This window comes from Cibotium barometz, chromosome 18 (genome assembly GCF_041138505.1).
Source record: "Cibotium barometz isolate CiBa-2024 chromosome 18, ASM4113850v1, whole genome shotgun sequence".
Classification (NCBI taxonomy): domain Eukaryota; kingdom Viridiplantae; phylum Streptophyta; class Polypodiopsida; order Cyatheales; family Cibotiaceae; genus Cibotium; species Cibotium barometz.
In genome coordinates, this window is record NC_141063.1 from 24,753,701 (window position 1) to 24,776,760 (window position 23,060).

The window sequence follows — 23,060 nt, forward strand, 5'->3', positions numbered from 1 at the left end:
GCCTTACTCAACTCTTAAACTAGGATGCACATTTGTTTGCATTTATATACTCTAGCAGTTACGCCTGTAGTGACCTCTACTCGGCTTTGCAAAAAACTATTTTGATAGTTGCTCTCTGGAGAAGATGAACATAGAAATGGCTGATACAACACCATCTTTCATTTCCAAACATTGCTGACAGATAGAAACTAAAGGCGAAGACGTTCCTCAATTTACAGCTGCAATAGCCAGTGGAGGACAGTGCAAAAAAGAGACATAAATCAACCAAAGATGTGAGTTTCCACAGATCCAGCAACAGTTTGAAACTAGGATGCAGTTGCACTGGCTGGAGAAACAGCACCCAGAAGGGCTCGTCTGGGGAAAGGAAGAAGGAAAAAGAAAGGGGGGTTGGAAGGGGGAGGGGCACGACTATGTGAGTACTAAGGTAGCCACAGCTGATTTTACTTCTAAACACCGAATTTGCTGACCTTCCATACCCACTGTATCTCATGTTTCGAGCACTGTAGATATGGATGAAACGGTTCGGAGTCCACGTTTTCAGCTATGGAACTAAACAGGACAATAAAGGCACTTGGTAAATGGAAGACTCCAAGATGGGATGGATTGATTGTGGAGTTATTTTTGCAGTTTTGGACTATGCTTGATGAGTCACTTTTGCTTATGATCAATGAGGCTTGGAATTTGGGTGGCATGCCTTCTGCTTGGCAGGAGGTACTGATAAGACTGGTGCCAAAGGATTTGTATCAAAAACTTTCTGATTGGCACACTATTACCTTGATGCCAGTGATTTATAAATTGATCACTAACCGCCTCAAAAAGATCTTGAATAGGGGTTTGCATCCAATGCAATATGGTTTTGCGCCTTGAAGACAATAATAGATAACATTGCTAATGTCTATGTTGGCATAGAGTATTCAAAATATACCAAGCAGGATGTGATCTTATTGTAGGTTGATATTGCTAAGGCTTTTGATACAGTCCAATGGGATTACATTGCAGAAGTCATGGCGAAGTTAGGCTTCGGTCCAAAAATGCAGAACATAATTTATTGGCTATATCGAGATAGAACTTCCAGATGCATTTTGGAAAAAGACTTATCCTCTGTATGGGTTTTGGGTAGATCTATTTGACAAGGCTGCCCTCTCAGTGCCTTGCTCTATGCTATTGCTACTCAGTGCCTTGCTCTATGCTATTCGACAAGGCTGCCCTCTCAGTGCCTTGCTCTATGCTATTGGGTAGATCTATTCGACAAGGCTGCCCTCTCAGTGCCTTGCTCTATGCTATTGCTACTCATCCCTTCTTGACATATATGGAAAAGCTCACTGAGGCTGGTAGATAACATGGGCTTCGTCTGCCTGACAGTCGGCATTTGGTTGCTCAAGCATATGTTGATGACTCCTCCTTATTTCCTACAGATCTGCAATGTCTCATGAACGCCTTGCATATGTTTGGAATGGCAGCAGGTCTTTTTATCAATTTTAAAAAATCAAAAGTGTGGCCTCTTAGCAAAGCTTATTGACACTACATTCTATGGCCTGGGCAAATCATATCACCTACACAACATGTCAGACATTTGGGATATCCTGTGGGATGGAATCTTTCACTTCGTGCTGCTACAAACTCTCTACTTGGTCACTTCATGTCAGATTGAGAATAGTTTAATCAATTTTGATGGCTTACATTCAATTTTTTCTCCCTCTTTTGGCATGGTCTAAAAACCAAATCTCTTGTTTTATGACAAAAAGCATTGATATCTTTTGGCAAAATTCTCATTATAAGAAGGCCTTTGTAGCAGGGTTGGTTGCCCACCAGCACACTAGTGGTGGCTCTTCTTTGGACAGTATCTCCAAAGTCGTCAATGCTCAGAGCACAGCACACAGCACGCGTACCAGTAGACAGTATGGAGCGGAACACAACACAAATGACAAGATTGCAAGAGGAACAAGAAGTTGGCCAACACTTGCACTACTCCAAAATGCTGTTACATGTCCTTCACTGTACTAGGCACACACGACAGAGGTCACAGTGAAGAGGACGACACACAGCTCAAGGTGATGACAAGTGACTACAGCCCCGGCTAAGGCTACAATGAAGTATCAAGGTTGTGGCATGAAGGCGAAGGATGATGGACGAAGGATGTGTCGAGAGACCATATAAGCATTCCTGCAAGACGTGGAGTTGGTGGCATCTCCTATCTTTGGAAGACGCTCTCAAAGTGTCAGCCTTTGGTAGAATCCCCTATCTCTGGAAGATGCCCATTGGAGTGTCAGTGCGGTGCCTTCAATGCTGGTGCGTGCACTGCTCTTGTATCCATTCGTGGTGCACCTCCACTTCTGGGTGGTCCACTAAATGATCCGGAATGATACCTCTAGGTGGCGGTGTGATGGTGTAACATTGTTACGATGTGGCGGTGTGATATTGTTACGGTGGTCCGTTCAGTGTGGGCGCCCTTGGTGGCTACAAGTTTCCCACCACTAGAGTGCTCACCGTCCTCGATGAGAAAGGAAATATTTTGCAGTGAAGATTATTACATATATGGAGATACATGAAAAGATGCATTATGCGCTGTTTACATTATGAAAGATGGTGCAAATTTAAAGTATTGACATCATAAAAGGATGATATATGCAATGAGAACATAAAACTAAAGATGGTGCAAATTTAAAGTATTGACATCATAAAAAGATGGTATATTCAATGAGAGCATAAAACTAAAAATGTTCCTCATGATAGTGGAAGGGTCTAAGTGCTGCAAGATGTAGTACTAGGTGCTCCAATAGATGAAGAAGTCAGAGGACCACAGAGAAGGAGCTCGAGAGGGCCAAGGGACTCTCGGAGGGCATCCAGGTCAATTGCTTGGCTATAAAGAGACAAGCTCCGGAGCCTCCTGCTCCACTAGATCACGTAATGCCACCACCTCCTTGGTGTTGTGGGAAGACAAGGAGCGGAGGTGGGTGAGCTCTAACTCTGCTTCCTGAAGGTGCTGCTACAATGTGGACACCTGAGCTTGAAGACCTCGGATGGTGTCCCTATCCTGGCGAGGTGATCACTAGAGAGCTCAAAGATGTAGTTGGTGAGGCAGGTGGAGTGGATGCAGAGATCGTTGTCTAGACCCCGAACTATGCAATGAGCTCAACGGGGATGAGGCAAAGATAACTGCTTTGGAGGGTTGGGAAACCATAGGCAAGAAAGATCTCCCACCGAGATGTGCACTTGGTGTCCTCCCAATCAGCACGGAAAGTCAACTCATGTGGAGAACCCAAGATAGGTGCATGCAAGGATGGCCCTCCAGAGGCGATGGTACGGGTGACTGTAGGGATGGTGGTGGTCACCATGGTGGGAGTGGCGGATGAGGATAGTAAGGATGTCCCACAAGCTACCGATGGAGGAGGAGAACTAGAGAGGTTGTTGTGGATGGGTGGCGAGGTGGAAAGGGGAAATACCACCGCTATCGAGGAAGGTGGCGAGGTGGAGAGGGGAAATACTGCTGATGTCGAGGAAGATGGTGAGGTGGAGAGGTAAGATATTGCTGATATTGAGGATGTTGTGCGGTGGGATGATGCGGTGCCGTTGATAGTGGGGGTAGGTGGAATGGCCGGGAAAATTGGGGGAGCAGTGCGTCAATGTGAGGAGGCGGGAAGATCCCGTTGCACCGGAGGTCAGACGCGGGATGCCGATGGAGTTGACTGGTGAGGTTGGCGAGGTGGTAGAGAGGTAAGTGGGATGGGAGACTGTTGTAGAAGATAGGTGACAAATTGTGTAGAGGGCCAAGTGAAGGAGGCGAATTCAGGCTTATTAAGTTGGGTCCAAAATCGGTGGCAAAACGGAGGTAGAAGGATTCATATAGGAGATGATGGAAGGGAAATGGGTGGCCTGTGCACAAACAGTGGAATGCCTCCGGGTATTGGGTGGAGATGAAGGGCAATGAAGCAGTGGGGATCTCTCGGAGAAGGAGGTACTAATGGAAGAAGACATAGAGATGTACCATACGGGGCTATCGAGTGAAGGGGTAGGAGACAACAGAGCGATTGTGGCAGCAGAAAGTCGGTTGGGGGAATATCAATAATGCGAGTATCAGAACGCCGATGGAGGACCAAACTCTTGGGAGGGCCAATGAAGTGGGCAAGGTAGGTGGATATAAGGCACTAGCCGTTGGGCATCACAGGAAATTCAGTGAGGAAGGCAGCGCAAAGGGAGGCATCAAGGTCAGGCAAAGCCAAAATAGACGACAGACCTTGCAGGCCCAAGGTGGCTAGTTCGGTAGGAGTAAGATTTCAAGTTGGGGAACTTGGAAGGGGCGTGGGTCAATGAAATGAATGGTGAAGGGGATGTTGCGGGAGGTGGAGGCAGGCAGATGGAAATGATGGATCGAAACACAGGAAGAAGATGCAGTGCAGGCGGAGTGGTGGTGGGCGAGGGGGTGGGACGGGATTGGGAGTGTCAGGATACGGGTAGCACTAGGTGGGAGTCGGGCGGTTCAGGGGAGCCTAGACATGTGTGGACGGCCAGGGCTATTTTAGCCGGCTAGGGTACCTATATCCGGCGGTCGGGTGAAGAGTTGCCCTTTTCTCTTCTAGCAGTTTCATGGAGGTCTCATGGTGGCCTCGCACTAGTATCAGAGCATGGTTCTTTCATCCTCCGCTCTCTCTACGTAATCACACAACAGGCTGCGCCACCATAGCCTCTCACTGCTCGTCGTCTTGTTCACATCAATTTGTGGGAGAAAGAGGCGCATATCATACTCTCAGCCATATCATACATAGAGACTCTCAGCCAAATCATACGACTGCTTTCAGCAGTCGCCAGGCGTGAGACAACAACCCAGCCATAAGATGGCGCACAGTCATCCACAAGCCCTGGCACAGCTGTTTCGAATGTTGCACAGCCGGCCACAATAGTGTAAACACTGTTGTCTACAGTCGCGTGTGAGGACAGCAGTCTCGGCACACAGGCCCCGGATGTTTTCTTAACCGTTGCAGTCGGCGTATAACAGCCAGTATCGTACACCTACAGTCACCACGGCAGGGAGTTGGCGCATATTCAAGCCCCACCCGATAGCAGTCGCCGTTTCTTTTTGCAACAGCCCATTATCAACCCAGACTAGCCCATTGCATAGCCGGCTTTGAACTCCTACAGCCAGCGAAGAGAGCACAACGAAGTGAAGACTACACACAATAGCAGCGTACAACTGTGTGTGAGAGCAAGCTTTTTTGCAACAGTGAAGCAGCCAATCAAATGGCGGCCAAGATTTTTCTTTAAAACAAAAAAAACAAAAAAAAACAAAAGAAAAGAGTGGGCTGCTGTAAACAGCCATGGAGAGGAGAAGCATCACATCTCTCTACAGCTGGTATGATGATGAATGCCGAGAGACCCGAACTCAGCTACAGAGAGATGTCGCCCTTGGGGCACGTACACACAGACAGGCCAGGACGCTCTTCCGACGCTTTGTGCGAAAGAAGAAGCGGGATTACTTGGCAAAGCTCGAGGCAGAGTTGTACCAATTATCCTTGAGTCAGGACAGTAAGAGGGCTTGGAAAATGTTCCAGGAGAGGCAGCCACCTACCCCGATCACAGCACCTGAGACTTGGCATGAGTATGCGATGTCCCTATATGATGTACCTGGACAGCCTCCCATTCCGCGCCCGCCATCACCTCGACCGGATCATTGCGTTTTCTTCACTTTGCAGATGGTGCTAGATGCGATTGATAGACTACACATAGGGAGGGCGCAAGATCATGAAGGTCTAGAAGCTGAACATTTCTCATATGCACGGGATACTCTGGCCCCGATCCTTGTACACATGTTTAATAGAGCTACATGTGAAGGTTTCCCAGCTAGTTGGACAGATAACACTATTGTGACGTTGATTAAGAGCAAGGATCCCATGATGCCCAGTAACTATCGTATGATCACGATTGGCCATTATCTGGCTAAGGTATATGGATCCATCTTGGAGCATGAGATGAGCCGGTGGGCAGAGAGGCAGGGACAGAGAGCAACTGGACAGGCTGGTTTTAGGAGGGGATACACCACACTGGATCATATACTCACCCTCAGAGCCCTTATTGAGGAGGGACAAGCACGAGGACGGAGGATATATTGTTGTTTTGTGGACTTCCGCAAAGCATTTGATACGGTACCATGTGCCAGGCTTATGAGGAGACTACAAGATATTGGTGTCCCTCAGTGGGGAGTATACACTTCGTATGAGTCAGTGATAGGCAGAGTACGTGCCCCAAGGGGCTTGTCGGATGCAGTGAACAGTACTATTGGGATGAAGCAGGGCTGCCCGCTTTCACCCACGCTCTTTGGGCTATACATTGATGAGGTCTCAGACTATGAGGATAGATTGGGTGGCCCAGGGGCGAGCCTAGCTGGGGTGTTGATACCCATCCTACTATATGCAGATGACATTGTGCTTATCTCAGACACTCCTAAGGGACTACAGAGACACTTGGATGCATTGCAGTCTTTTTGTGTGGACAAAGATCTCACAGTGAACCTTAGTAAAACCAAGGTTATGACATTTAATACCGCACAAGCATGGGTGACTAGAACACAGACGCAGTTTACGTTTTTAGGAGAGCCAGTTGAGTATGTCAGATCCTATGTGTACCTAGGGGTGACCTCCAGAGGGCCGCGGTTTTCTATGAGGGAGGCAGCAGAGGCTAGAGTAGCACGAGGATTTGCAGTTTTGGGGGCACTTGAGAGACAGTGCACAGACATACAGTTTCAAGAGCCACACACGAAACTATGGCTATTTGACACTCTGGTTACATCGACACTTCTCTATGGAGCAGAAATATGGGGGCCTAGTCTTTTCCATAAGAGGAGGGAGCCATTGGCAGGACAGGACGGACCAGAGAGAGACTATTACGATGGATGGCAGCATATGGAAAGGCCATTAGTGATGATGATTGCACGCATGATTCGGAGCAAGTCATTTGTACCACATGAGATCATCAGGGCAGAGATGGGGGCTGCCCCAGTGGTTACTAAGGCTTTGTTCCGTGCAGTTACTTTTCTCCATAGAATATGGGAGCTCCCTCAGCAGAAATACCCTCGCCTAGCACACACTTCCTCCAAATAGCTTGCAAATGAGGGAGACACCCACTGTTGGTATGCCTAGATGCGCACATGGCTGGCCTTGCATGGCATGAGTATTGATGCACTCCCGCCTTTTGCTTACAGCCTAGACTGCCCATTCTTCGATCTCAGCCGTTCAGAGCTGAATCGGGCGATCAGGATGGACATTGTGAGACTAGATACAGAGAGGACATGGGTCAGGCCCCGACAGCCGTTGTGCACGAAAATGGCACACTACCATAGTCATTTTCTACACACCTTTTCGGACAGGTTTATTATACGCCATGCTTACATGGACACACACCTCTGACATGGTATTCGGAGTGCTATTGGATAGATTCGCACCTCTTTACACCGGCTAAGGATAGAAATAGGTCAATATGAGGATATATCACTAGAGGACCGCATATGCTAGCTTTGCCATCAGGAGGTGGAGTCGGAGGAACACTATATATGTCGTTGTATTGTCTACTATGAGATCCGAGGGAGGCACAACTGCCTGTTCCGTGAAGGCTTTGGACCTTTGCGTTGGATCATGGACTTTGAGGACCAAAGGTGCTTAGGGCTCTTCATACTTGAGCTTAGACGCCACAAAGAGAGCCTATTGAGGGACAAGTTGGCAGTGGGACCAGAGCCGCCTAGACAGAGAGCCCTCACAGATTTTTTCAGAGCTAGCACTGTAACCCCACCAGCCTCTACTCCCCCATCTACAGGCCTACCTGGCAGACCACCCTCCAGAGGAGTCACCATGGACAGAGCCATTGCCATCTGTAGAGCGAGATGCCCACGACCACGAGGATCGCATCCACAACTCCCTCACCATCGGCAGATTCGAGCCATCATTGCCCACCACCGGAGGAGTTTACCACGACGATTCAGCGGTTCAGCTTTCAGCTCTTAGCTCTCTTAGGATGTTACTATTTTCATTCTTTCTTTCAGATTTGTTATGATGAGACATCATCATCATCATCAGTTGTACCTTGTTTTGGTCTCATGGGCCATTTCGGCCTTTAGGAGACGTTAATATATCTTTCTTTCTTTCTTCTTTCTACACTCTCTTAGACGGTGGAGAGAGAACCGAGCCAACGCAACATCACACACTCTCTCTCTCTCTCTCTCTCTCTCTCTCTCTCTCTCATATTGGCAGAAGAGAAGCATCTCTCTCGTATCGGCGGAAGGAGAAGCAACACCACAACTCCAGCACCGAGGGGTGCCCACGAGAGCAAAGAGCAATCAAGAGCAAGACGAGTCAAGTATTCATCTTCATCATAGTGGTTGAGTACTTTAGGTACGGTGCGGTATGGTACGAGTACGTAAAGTACACATCAAGATAAGTACTTTAAGTACGTTCACGTTTTTTACTATATATATATGTGTGTGTGTGTGTGTGTGTGTGTGTAAAACAAGAAATATCTAGCATCCATACAAAAATAGCATAAAAGATTGGTAATACTGAAATGAAAACTAATCTATTAACTACTGAGCAATGACCACTAGCTAAAATAATTAAAAAACAGGCCAAATAAGTGTTGTACATTGAACCTCATATTTGGTACGAAGACCTTATCCGTACAAGGTACAATACGTATGGAGTGGTACGGAAAGTACTAAAGGTACACATCGGATGAGTACGGGTACGGAATACAACTATGATCTTCATCTTGCATTCGAATTTGATTTGTTACCATGACCTCAAAAGATTCCGAGCACTCCAAGGGTCAGCAACATGGCGGTCATCCATCTTTGGATACCAATATGGTTGCTCTAGATGTAGGTGATCACGGATTTGTGAATTTGCATGCACATACTTTGTTAGAATCACGCACACAGCCTATTGAGCAAAGTTTACTTGTTCTTTCTCAAAGTTTACAGACCATGCAAGAGACTCTTATGTGAGGGCAGAAGGACAAAAGGACCAGATATACGAGAGAACAGAGCAAAACCACACATCATGAAATATGTGAGTGAATATATATATAATGGTGAGTGCAAATATGTACAAGAACCCTTTGATATGAGGTGACTCTGAGTAGAAAGACCAATGCACAAGCAGAGATGATGTCGGAGCTAAAGCACGGTCGGTGACGAAGGCTCGCGTCGATGTGAGGCAAAGCACTCCGAGTGGTGGTCGGTGTCGAAGGCTCGCGTCGGTGGTGGAAGCAGAGGCACTCCGAGGTGGTAGTGGCAGCAGAAGAGGTGATGCAGGCTCTGATGACAAGGGTGCTGCTATACCTAAGGTGGTAGATGAAGAGCAAAGAGGGCCACCGTCCCGAGTGGTGGTGGTGGTGGTGGTGCAAGCTCTGGTGACGAGGGTGCTACAAGACCTAAAGGGTGCAAGCTCTGGTGACACGGGTGCTGCGTACCTGAAGGGTGCAGGCTCTCATGACAAGGGTGCTGCGTACCTAAAGGGTGCTGAGGAGCAAAGGGGGCTGCCGTCCTGAGTGGTGCAAGCTCTGGTGACATGGGTGCTGTGTACCTGATATGAAGTCGATGGTGAAGCTAAGTAGAGAGTGGGCTGCTGTCCCGATGGTGAGAGATGAGGCAAAAACGCTGATATGCTCTATGTGTAGCAGAGAGGGCTGCTGTCCCATGGGCTGTGGTAAAACGCAGATGATATGCTGATGTAAGCACTGATGTGAGCCCTGATGTAAGCCTGATGTAAGGCTGATGTGAGGCTGAAGCTAAACACTGATGTCAGCCCAGATGTAAGCGCTGAAGACAGGCTGAAGTAAGGCTGATGTCAGCCCAAACGTAAACGCTGAGGTAAGCCTGATGGTGTGCTGAGATGTACACCTGTAAGCCTGATGTAAGCTCAGATGGTGTGCTGAAGTAAACGCTGAGGACAGACTGATGTAAACGCAGATGTAAGCCTGAGGACAGGCTGATGTAAATGATGCAAGGCTCAGAAGATAAACGCTGATGTCAGTGCTGATGTAGCCTGATGTAAGCACTGATGGTAGGCAGATATAAACGCTGATGTAAGCCCTGATGTAAGCGGCCTGTACCAGCAGGTGTAAATGCTGAAGTCAGCCCTGATGTAGGCGGCCAGCAGATGATAGCAGAGAGGGCTCCGATGGTGGCCTGTAGCAGAGGGGGCTGCCGTCCCGGGTAGTGGCCATATGGTACCGGATATAACAATGAAGTGGTACACTAATGATCAATGATAGGCAAGGCTATATATACTGAGGGGGGGGTGCTGGTCAATCAACCTAAAAGGTGTAGGCTAGCAGCCAAGACAAAAACCCCAAATAAATCATAAAATACCCAAAAAAAAAACCCTTTTTAGGGCTAGGAAAAATAATGTTTTCTCACACCCCCTCTCAGGCCAAAAAGGGGACCATGAGAGAAGATGATGGATGCTAGGGTCCCACACTGACACACTGGCAGAAGGAATGTATCCCCCTCTAGAAACAAAATCTGATAAAGTCAGAGAGGGCGATCGTGATGGCAAAAGTGGTGAAGATGAGTGGATGTACATGGGTTGATCATCTCCCAAAGTAAGATCTTGAACAGGACTCTCCACTGAGTAAGAAGCCCCATTCCCTGTGTGGTCCAGATCAGAGTTTGGAGAAGCATCTTCTGGTGAGAAGAATCGGTCCTCCGGGAGTGCAGGTAGACGATCCAAGTTGTGTGCTCTCGAGGTCTTCAATCCCTTTACTCACGATAGCTCTGATACCATGTGAGGGCAAAAGGACGAAAGGACCAGATATACGAGAGAGCAGAGCAAAACAACACAATATGAAATATGTGAGTGAATATATATATAACGGTGAGTGCAAATATGTACAAGAGCCCTTTGATATGAGGTGACTCTGAGCAGAGAGACCAATGCAGAAGCAGAGATGATGTTGGAGCTGAAGCATGGTCGGTGACGAAGGCTCGCGTCGATGTGAGGCAAAGCACTCCAAGTGGTGGTCGGTGTCGAAGGCTCGCGTCGGTGGAAGCAGAGGCACTCTGAGGTGGTAGTGACAACGGAAGATGAGGTGATGCAGGCTCTGATGACAAGGGTGCTGCTGTAGCTGAGGTGGTAGATGAAGAACAGAGAGGGCCGCTGTCCCGAGTGGTGGTGGTGGTGCAAGCTCTGGTGAGACGAGGGTGCTGCAAGACCTGAAGGGTGCAAGCTCTAGTGACACGGGTGCTGCGTACCTGAAGGGTGCAGGCTCTAATGACAAGGGTGCTGCGTACCTGAAGGGTGCTGAAAAGTATAGAGGGCTTCCATCCTGAGTGGTGCAAGCTCTGGTGACACGGGTGCTGCGTACCTCATATGAAGTCGATGGTGAAGCTAAGCAAAGAGTGGGCTGCTGTCCCAATGAAGCGGAGAGTGGGCCCTAGTGGCCAAATGGCTCAGCACGGTTTCAATGAAACCAGACAGGACAATCCATGAACAGGAGGATCATTACTTGTGCACTGCATATTGATGTATGTTTGAATTTCTTTGATTTTGTGTGTTGTTTTTGATGTGTGGACAATGCTTGGATTTATGGCATGTGATAATCCATTGGGCTCCAGACTACCTGGAATACCTAGTAGCGAATGATGCATACTTGTTTGTTGACTAGCTTGTGTCTAGTTTTTGCACGAGGTAAGTATGCATTTATTTTATCTAACGCATGTGACAGGCCATGAAGATGTACCATCAAGAACAAGGACATCGGTCAAAGAAAAGGCATTGAGATGTTGCCAGATGAGCAGATGACACCACAGATATGGGGAAAGACCAGATGCACAAGCTCACCAAATGGGACTAGTACCAAATGGGACTAGTACCTTGCAACATATGGACGTACTTGATGTATCTTGAAACATATGGATGTACATGATGTATCTTCAAACATATGGAAGTACTTCATGTACTTGGAACACACGGATATACTTGGAAAATATGGACATGCTTGGAACACTTGCGGTCCGCAATTGAGGACAACTGCAAATGTAAGAGGGAGGGAATGTAACTATTTGGTCCTCCTAGCTCTATTTCACATGATGAAATCTATGCCCGGACACCAGACACGTGAAAGAAGACATGGGGATAGGGTCCATAAGGTTTGATTACGAAAAAGCACCATTCTTGGTCAAAAAGCAAGAAAAAACAAAAAGTCAAACAGGGTTGACCGTGAGCCAAGGGTACCAATGGAAAGAGGAGACTGAGCTAGACCAAATAACTAAAAGGCACTTTCTCAAAAAGCAGCTTTAAGGCCAAAAAGCAAGGCCTTAAAGCCAGAAAAGCAAAGCACCAAAAGTTAAGTAATATTTTATTAATAAAAGTAAAAAGAGCAAAAGCAAAGCATAAAAAAGGCAAAGCCAAAGCATGAAGGCTTTTTGGCAAAAAGCAGGGTCTCTAATATGAAGAATCCAAAGAAGTGGTTGGAAAGGTTACTTGAGGAGCCATAGTTGTTTTAGAGCGGCCGAGGCAATAGGGGACGGTGGCGCAATAGAGCCAACACCTGCCACGGTGGTGGCAGGAGGAGGCTCTTGAGAGGGTGGCACCACCTGTGAAGAGGAAGAGCGCCCCACCGGTCATGAGAAGCGAGCAATGGAGTGCTAAAAAAGACACATAGCTACTGCAAAATGCCCTTCTTGTCGTTACATTAAGGAAAAAATGATGCATCTTCTTTGATCTTGTCCACAGACCAAAAGTTTCCTTTTGCAAATTTCACATTCTCTTAAACTCAGATTCCCAAGGTATTCCTTCTCTAGATTTTTTTTGCCTTTTTGGCAGGTGGCCTTCTAGATTGGATCATGCATGGTCCTTTCTAACCTGGACTAGTCACTAGATATTGGGCTTTGTGGACAATATGGCATGCAAGAAATCAGTTGGTTTTCCATTCCGTAAGGATTCCCACTATCACTACTTTCGTCAATACTTGCGACAGTCTTTGTTTGACAGCATCCATCTACATGATGGCCAGTTGGCTTTGTTTTTTCATTGTTTTTAACTTGTGTGGATGTTCTTCAAGAAGTTTGCCTCACTTTTGAGGGCTTCTTTCTTTGTACAGTGAAGCAATAGAACACCACAAGACAATTGGAGAGTGTCTTCAAACTGACAAGGTTCTACTGTAAATTCTTTTGGTTTTCCAAAACATTTTCATACATGTATATATACATGCATTGATTCATATAAAGCGTTGCACCACCCCCCTCCCCCCGCCCCCCCCCCAAACAAAACAAAAAAAAAAATGTTATAACTGATAGGTGTACTAGATTTTCCTCCAAAAATAAAATAATGATTATCTTCAGAAAAAGGTGTTGCTTTCCTAAACATGTGTACATTTACCAGCTTAAAGTACAGTGTCAACCTTCTCAGAAAAGAAACAAAGACCTTTATCTGGATAATCTGCTTCATAGGTTTCCCCCAGTAAAGGGTTAAAAGGTTTACATGCACGACCTTCCGTGGAAGAATATCCCGACACTGCAAATGCCGCAACATTTAAAATCTGCATAAGATGATTTCCCTGAAAGGTTCCACAAATTTTTGAAGCATTAGAATTCAAAGAGAAAAACCAAATCCAAGATACAAAAGCAAGCATTGAGGCTGCATGGAAAACTTAAAAAAATATGACAAACGCAAGTATTGAGGATGTATGGAAAACTTGAAAAAATATGACAAGATGCCATACATAACTCAAAAAATTCAACATTGCTGCTTACATACAAAGGTTAATCTCATATGAACATGTCACACGCACTTGCTTGGCATGCACTAAAGGTAAAATCCAATCAAATATTCTCATTTTCTCATTCAGGTTAAAAGAAACAAGCATACATCTAATTATCACTCTTCAATTTGCTCAAAACCCACTAATACACTCAAAGAATAGGGTCCTGATTGGATGAATGCACGCAAAAGAACTGCTCTAAAGCGCTGGAATTTTCACTGCATAACTTGCAGTGAAATTTCACTGCATAACTTGCACAAACCTTGTGATAGAATAACCCAACCTCCTGCTGCCTTGGGACAAACTCAACTTTTTGACTCCAGAACACTTTTGCTGATGAGCTTTGCCAGCCAATAAGTAAAAACTTGCACAAGCCTATACTATGGTTCCATCATACAAATACAGGAAGAATCGTACAAAGGTAGAACTTCCATCCTGATCCAGCTAGAAGATTTCATTTATTAAAGGCGACTTACTGCAACAAATTCATTAAATAAATTGAAATTGAGCTAGCAAAACAGCCAACAAGATAATGCTCCAAGTAATTGTAAAAACTTAAAACCTTTACTTGGGAAGATGGATATGGGGCTATTTCATCTCCTCTGCACTTCCGGATAAAAAAGGCCCCAGGCTTCATGTGCATGGAAAAGCTGCCTTCCTTTCCTGCATGGCCCTGGAACTGCCATAGCAGCATTTCCCAGTGGATGCAGAACATGAAAACGAGCTCCATTCAAATGGCACTGATAGAAACCTGGCATGGTGGTCCCTCTATAATCAACCGCCAAATCTTAAACAGACTACTGTGCCATCCTTCTTGTATTGAAGAGCAGGGTCCCTCTCCATTGCCTAGGTGATTGCTGCTCCCTCCGAAATGAGGTGAGTAGTGGCAGTCCTGTATATGAGGACACATAGGATCCTCTGCCAAACCTGTAGTGTTGCTGGACAGTCTGTCTAGGACTCCCATGTTGCACCATATTTCCAATTCCAACACATCTTCAACAAGTGGCCGGTCTACCCATCATGGCCATCTAAGCTCTGACATGATTAGCTCTCAACCATCAAATAAAGGTGACAGCTGGTCTACCCATCGTCGCCATCTAAGCTCTGACTGCAAGGCCATGATGAGCTCTCAGCCATCAAAAAAAGGTAACCTTTGAGGGAACCTGCTCCAGAGGCATCACCAAAAGTCTACAAGGGTCTGGCCTTTCATACAATGCACAAGTCAATGTTTCTGAGTGCGACATGATCCCACTCATGAATCGAGGTCCAGTGCTCCAAGGCAATGAAGGGATACTAGAGATGGAGTGACCCTGCTGTAGGATTCCTCCAGTAGGGTCCCAAACAGAGACCTGTTTTCCATATCTAGAGCCATCGTGACAAGCCACGTGCGCCCATGAAAACCAATCACATGGATGTGCCCCCTTAAGATCCTCCCTCAGTGGCATCCTGGGAGGGTGACATGCGAGTTGCCTGGCCTATCAAAAGATTGGGGAGCAAAGTCATCCCAAAGGACAAGGACCCATAGAGGAAGGTTGCAGGGTGAGAAGATCGCCACCCATAGAGTTCAGGATCAATCATCTTAACCACTCTCTCAGGATGGCTGAGTCACGTGATGTAGTTCCATCTACTGCGCAACACAGTCGATGGGACTGAGGTGATGGTGGGGATGTAGTCCCATCTACTGTGCAACACAGAGCTGACCTGCTGAAAACTGAGAAAAGAAATGCCAGGAGCCGTAAGACTATGCACCTAAGTCCTAGGCTCCCTAAGAGATGTGCCAGCCCATGCCCACCTGGTGCTTCAGAGGTAGGCTGTTCCATATCAGGGGTTGTCAAAATCATCTCCCTTCCTCGGACCTAAGAGGACTTTGGCGAGTCTTAACATGGTAGGCAAGATCCCAATAAGGCTGAAAAAGGTCAATAGAAAACCCTTCCTTTGTATGAACTTCAATAGAAAACCCTTCCTTCGTATGAACTTCTGCATTTGAAGGGGAGGTTCTAGTGTAAAGGAGGGAATATTTATATGCCTAAAAGACATAACTAGGCTGGCCAGATTAAGGAATTGAAGTAATGGGCTCAATGTAAAGTGACTTAAGACACCTTTTATTACTGAATCCAAGCCTATATAAGTGAATGGATTGCCCAAAATTGGTTCTCTCCACTTGGGAGGATTCTTAAGAGATCGTGACCCAGATCAAGCTATGTGCACGGTTGGTGTAGGACTAGCCTCAAGCCCAAAGGTACTCCAAGTTCCAACAGAAGCTATATTGGGGTGGTGAGCTTGCCAACAGCCCCTTTGATTGGTCTTTTTGTGTATGTTTGTGCACGATGGTGTTTGAAGGCTTTCTAAATGCCTGTTTCAATCGGTCGTAGGCAATAAATAATGCAGAAACGGCGTGCACATCCATTAAATATTAATATAGTGAACAAATCACAATACAAAGAGGATGATGAAGCAATCAACCTCTCAAAGGAAATGAACAAGTTAGCCATCCATACTTCCAGTCAAAATTTCATAGGTAAAAAAAGGAGCAGAAATTGGACTTGGTTCATGTTGTTAACCTCAAACATATTTTTCAGGTTGGTGCAATACAAACAAATCAGATTGACACAGCCAGGATCTTGGAAGGCTCAACTAAGTATCTGGCCCCTTAAAATATTTTGAAAAAAAGGTGTCCAGTGTGAGGTGATGTACATTACAATTCAGGATATGTGTATCCAGAATAACAGCTTATTATAGCTGCAACTAACTGTTCTCCCATTTTGATTTTAGCCTATTCCAAACTGTAGGCATTACTAATAAACCAATAGTCATGACTGCAGCAGCAGAGATCAGATTAGAACATACCCGCCTTCCCCATGCACAAGCACGGTCAAGCAGATACGAGTATTCTAAATCTTCAAAGCATTTCTGCAGAGAAGAGATTGGCTCATTGAAATACACCGGCAGACATATCTTTGTGAGATCCTTGCCAATATTATCCTTGATCATAGACCATAAGCTTATGCCCTTCTCCTTCTCTTTTGGTTCTGGAAGTCTTTTCCGCCTTTCCACATGTGGGTACTCAAAACCCACCCTCTCCATAGAGATACTTGAGGGTTCATCCATATTTGGGTTAGATTCCACACATTCTCCAGAAGAATTTACCGAATCCTCCCGAGACATACTAGCTGAATGGCAAAAGGAATCTGGTCCAAGAAACTCATTTGAATCAAAAAAGACATTGTCATCTTCATCTGAATCTCCTTCAAGTCCAGCATGAACCTCCCTTTCATCATCTGTCTCTGCTTCACTTCCCCCTGCATAAAAAGGTTTGGTTAAGATGACATATTCAATTTACATTAATGCCTTTTAGCCCTGACCACATTAAAACTTCATGAACTTCTAGAAAGGACTCAAATGATTTTTTTGGTCATTATGTGTGCCTGCTTACGCATGCATTTGACGACAAGTGGAATCTAGCACAACTTCTGTAAGCTTTACGAGTCTTTAGGTGGTTGAAAATTGCAACTGTCTTTTCTTTCACATTGTATTCTGTATCTGCGCATATGCGGAAGTTCAATGGTCGTGGGGGGCTTGACCCCTTTCCCTTCTTCTCTTTCTTGTTGGATTATATATGAGTGTCTGTCTCAATTTGAAATGAAAAGCAGCATCAAACTAGTATACCATTGTATCAAAGGGACAAATGAGGTGTTTCCATACCCCAAAGTTTTTTCTGCTAAACTCTTTTCATGGACAAAAAAAGAAATCAAAAGGAACCACTAGTACTGTACAACTACCCCATGTGCTCTAGGAATTGGACTAGAGTAATAGAAGGGAAACGGGAAGTGCTGAGGTTGTTGCAGTCGCTGGAAAAGACCAGACGAAGCGGCTTGAAGTAGGCGGGCAGCACAGTCAAGCCGCCCACAGTCAGGTAGCGGCAGGCGTTGGAGCCGAAGCAGGGAGGCGGCGGGTGGTGGAGTGCTGGAAAGCAGCGGCACCCCACAAACTCACTCCACCAAGACCAGTGGCAAGGATGGACAGAGGCGGCGGCCTCAGCAGAAGGGCCGCCCGTTTATGGTGGCATTGGCAGGCAGTTCGGTGGTGGCTCTGGGCGGCGGAGCTCGCTATGTGGCTGCAATGTGGAGAAAATGCAAGGTATGCTGGAGGCAGCTCGCTATGTGGCTGCAATGTGGAGAAAATGCAAGGTATGCTGGAGGCAGCAGCATCAAAACGCATCCATCATGATGATGATGATGATGGCGGCAGTCATCCTAGCTCTAATACCATGTTGGTATCCACCGAATCAGATGTAACATGCGGAAGCTTCGGGGGAGATCGGTAACTTCAATGCTCAGAAATCAGCACACTTTTCACGACGGAATTAACACACAAAACTGAATGAAGATGTGCAGAAAATAGAGAGAGAGAGGGAGAGAGGAGAGGACACAGTATTGGGTCCCAAATACCCTCTGTAGGGCCCCCACCACGGATGGTGTATTTGCTTTATTAGAATGATGTAAATCTGAAAGAAAATACAGGAAAACTTGACCTGGCTTGGCTGAGAAATCTGTGCCCTTGACGTGCAGTCCTTCACCTCTATGCGTTAGTAAGCCCTTGGCTGTCCTGGCCCTTTGGTTGCTTGAGCACTTGGTGAATTATGAGATAACACAATGGGATTGTGGCTCTCCTATTTATACTACCAACTAATAGTAGTCGGCTAGCATTAATCCAGGCAGCAAGCATATTTTCTGCCCACGACTGTAAAATCAGCATTAAATGCTGAATAAATCACATAAAATCTGTGCATCATTTCCCTTGATGGCTGGACACTAGGCACCTGAATACAAAGGGGCTGGGCACTGTTTTGCAAGCAGTTTGGGGACTGGGCAGCTTGTATGGGTTGCCCCATACTTGCCCTACAGCCATATAAAGGCTGCATATCCTGTATGCTTCCCCTAGCTTGCCCCTTGGGCTGTCCTACGGCCCCTCCATGGCTGGTGGGTTCAGCTAGGGCCTTCTTGGCCCTCATGGGGGTGGTTTTACACTATCTCCATGCCCACACAAAGACTCGGGGTAGCCCTATGGGCTGGCCCCTTTTCCTAAAAGCAAACCCTAACTACCTACACAATGATCTCGCATCCACTACCATACCAGATACACAGAATCACTGACATTCTCAACTTTAAGCTTCAAGCCATATATTCAAGATATAATCATGTCCCATAAGTGGGCGAGACAAGATAGTCTCAAAAATTCCAATACAACTGAAGAATCCATGTCCCAAAGAAATGGGTGAGACTAAATAAGTCTCCATAATACCAATATCAAAATCATGTCCCAAAATAAATGGGCGAGAATTCCATGGAAGATATGCTAGACAGAGGCACAAGAACCAATTGTGTCTCAATCACCAATATCAATGAGATAATCATATGCCAATGAAAATCACCAACCAGGTGCTAAGACACTTAAATAAGTGCCATGCACAAAAAACTAGTGCCTCGCACAGAAACATGTGCTATGCACACAAAATGGTGCCATTCAAGAGCACAAACCATGATGACAGAAAAGCTGGTTCTCCATAGTTCTGGCAATCCTTTCTCCCAATACCAACAGTTCCCATGTTCTCCCATACAATCCCAACTCTGATCAACAAGCATGGTGTGGAAACAATGAAACACTCACTCCACAATCGCAACACGAATCCACGTATATGGTGGAGTGTTCATTGAATTGTCCTCTCACAATCCCAACATGAATCCACATGCATGGTGAGATGAACAATGAACCTCTTGGTCTCTATATGGGGAGATAGTGATTCTAATATGGCTGAAAAAAAAAAAATCCATGTCCCAAATAAATGGGCGAGACAAAATAGTCCCATAAGTCTAGATATCATAATCATGTCCCAAGTAAATGGGCGAGACAAATCATTCCCATAAGTCCAGATATCATAATCCATGTCCGAAATAAATGGGCAAGACAAAATAAGTCTCTTGTCAATAAGGCATCGGTAGACATAAGTCCCGTGCCAACCAGGCGTCATGTCCACTTTACCACTTGCACTCCGTGCTGGTACTCTGACCACACACCTTGATTGAGAGGTGGGCTCAAGTAACAAGATAAAAATCACTCGCAGGCATATATAGCCTGGTGTTCCATAAGCATTTCTGCTACACATAGTTTATAGGCATTTCGGCCACCAACTCACACTACCCTCTTAAGTGCCCATGTTCCCTTCCATCTGCTCTCTATTGTTCCACCCAAATATGGTAGAAACAATCTTCAAGAGAGCACGTAGGACAAGAGAACACTACACATGGTATGTTGTGCTCGACACTACCCTCTGAAGTGCCCATGTTCTCTTCCATCTACTCTCTATTGTTCCACCCACACATGGTATAAACAATCTTCAAGAGAGCACGTAGGACAAGAGAACACTACACAGGGTATGTGAACCATGAGTTTCATAAGTCCAATGCATCCCAAATAAAGGGAGACAAAAAGAATAATCCATAAACCTGAGGATAGATCCAAATCCCTAGAAAAGAAGTGCAGGAATCCATAGACCTGCATACCATAATCCTTGTATACCATAACTCTTACCACATACTCCGTGCTAACCACACACCTTGGAGTAGAGGTGGACTTTTATCCATAAAAGCATCATATCCATGAGATATCCAAATATTTCTTCTCTATAAACTGGGACAAATTCGTCCATAGAAATTGCTTGTGAAGGCCAACATCTATATAAATCTCGTCCAAGAAAGAAATCTCCATAGATATAATCCATCCCAATAAAGGGAGCCATAAACAATGTTTCCCTGAAACGGTCTCAAGGCAAACAACACCACCTTTCTCCTTGCATGGCTATACAAGGATTAGTAAACATCAAAAACACTTCATAGTAAATAGCAAAAGCACCAACTTTGCAAACTCAAAGCATACTTAGCTTTTCTTTGCCAGGTTGGTCATGAAGCCAAAAGAAATATCTCATCACCATATCCTTAAGATATCATGAGATATATCTCCATATAGCTTGCTTGTAAGCTTAATAATATAATCCACAATATCCATATGGAAAGAGTGCTAAATGTGTGCCCATAAAGCAAACTCCACACTTCCAAGATAAAATTTTGTGAATTCATAAATCCTTAGATCAACAAGCTATCTACTGCTCATGCTCTTGCTTCATAAGCTATGAAGCGGCTGGCCATGCTTAACAGCAATGATGGTAAGTGTGGTCCCCACTTGAGATCTTTATTGATAAAAGGAAGCCTCCGCTTCCAAGAAAGCCTATGCTCTAATACCAATGAAACTCGCGGCGGTGCTCGAGAGACTAGGGCCTTTGACACACTTGTTGATACCATCAATGCATATCAAAACACTTAAACATGGCCACAACCTTAACACATATCCATCATCACTTTGCATAAATCATAAAAGCTGGACAAAACATCCACAAATGCTGAAAATGGATCTTGCACATGTGACACCACATAGAGGCCGGAATGGGCCGACCCCCCCCTTGGAGTATTTTATTATCCAAGGAGAATAATATCATGTACAAGCTTTAAGGGCCTTACTCTCCCCACGGGAGATGCCAGATTATCCATATACAAATGCCATAACACAGCCCAACACGAGGCAACCAAGCCGGAACATAGGCTGTAGAAATGCCGAGCCAACAATATAATCCATATACCTCCGTGTGGGTACTGATTCTTCCCCAAAAACCACGGGTCTTCATGCAATGGAAATTATGTTCGCGTCATTACATCTGGAATTGAGCAGATACCAAGAGTTGGCAAAGTGCCTATGACAGAATGTCTACTAGTTGGGATATTTTTAGAGGTAAGGTTTATGGAAAGACCCATCTCTTAGATTGTTACATGTAGCAACAAGAAAGTGGGCCAAAGTTGGCCTGACACTTGTTAGAAAGTGGATCAAAGTGAGACAAGTGGCCTCACACTTGTCACTTCAGCTTTTGTGTGGCTCTCCACTTGTCATCATAGCCTTCTCTTTCCATTTTCACTCATGGGAGTTGGGCCAAAAATAGCAACTCTCCTAAATTTTAGGAGTGTGGTCCTTTGTTTTCTAGGATAATCCCCCATTCCCAAAGCTTGTACTTTCCAAATATTTAGACATCCTGGAGTCCACCAGACCCCTTTCATATTGGGAAATGTCCAGGCTAGTGACATCCTATGCAGGACAATGCACACCTAAACCTCGGACGACTGGGATGGATCCCTGGCTGACTCGTCCCGAACTGGGCTCACATGGGACCAGTTTACCATCCCAAGTTCTGCACCTTCTGTACAAAAATGTCTACGTGGCATCCAAGTGCGGGATGCACGTGACATTAGAGAGCAAGCTATGGAGGGTGGAAGATATAGATGATGTGAGTGAGGATTCAAGGAGTGATGAAGTTCAAGCCATGACAATGAGAGAGAGAGAGAGAGAGAGAGAGAGAGACAGATGTGATAGACCACAAGAGACATATGTTACACAACTCAAATGCTACTCATTGTAATAATGGAACCACCCACCTACATGCTTTTATAGGCATCAAGCCTCATCTTTTGACCTAGACCTTAATAAGGGTTGTTCACACCCTAAGGGGGTGTTCACACCAAGTAGCTCCAAAATACCCAGCATTTGGTGCTTGGCACCCCATGCTTGTTCATCACTCTATTGGAATATAACATTCCTTAGGGGGAGTCAGCCCATTCCAGTCCCAATGTGGTCTCTTATGCATTTTGAACAAGTGCTAAAGGAGTGAGTGTGTCATGGAATTGTCCTTTCAATCATTTTCATGGTTTAACATTTAAGTGTATTTAAGTGGCGATTTTAAGTAAACCCTGTTTCAATCACCATTGGCCCCACCACTGTGGTACCCATCTTGACTATGCAGACAACATTATCCCCCTCTCCCACTCACCAGAGGGGCTACATAGATGTCTCAATGCATTGCATAGGTTTTGTGATGAGAGAGACCTCACAGTCAATCTCAGCAAGACCAGGGTCATGATCTTTAACACCTCAAACCACAAACGAGCTAGCATGTCTTTCCTCTGCAAAGGTACTCAGGTGGAGATTGTCTCTTCATACATATACCTTGGGGTGACTTTCACGGGACCCATCTTCTCTATGTGACCAACTGCAGAGGCACACCTGGTGAGAGGGTATGCATCCTTGGCTTGCTTGGAGAGGCAGTGTTTCCAGGTTCACTTTCAAGAACCGTGGACCAAGGTGTGGTTTATCGATACCTTGGGTCGTGCAGCACTCTATGGGGCCCCTTTTGGGGACCAGACTTGGGAGATGAGGGATGG

At 45.6% G+C, this 23,060-nt stretch overlaps 1 protein-coding gene across 1 annotated transcript in view; it reads right to left on the reverse strand.

Annotated features, from left to right (window-relative positions):
- The window catches only part of LOC147629107 (oxysterol-binding protein-related protein 1A-like), a 28,668-nt gene that overhangs the window by 1,624 nt on the left and 3,984 nt on the right, over nucleotides 1–23,060 (reverse strand). Inside the window, exons 5-6 of the mRNA XM_086812361.1 lie at nucleotides 16,591–17,042; nucleotides 13,384–13,539 (exon numbers count right to left, since the gene is read on the reverse strand). Coding sequence (XP_086668487.1) covers nucleotides 13,384–13,539; nucleotides 16,591–17,042 — 608 coding nt within the window. The remainder of the gene's footprint in view (nucleotides 1–13,383; nucleotides 13,540–16,590; nucleotides 17,043–23,060) is intronic.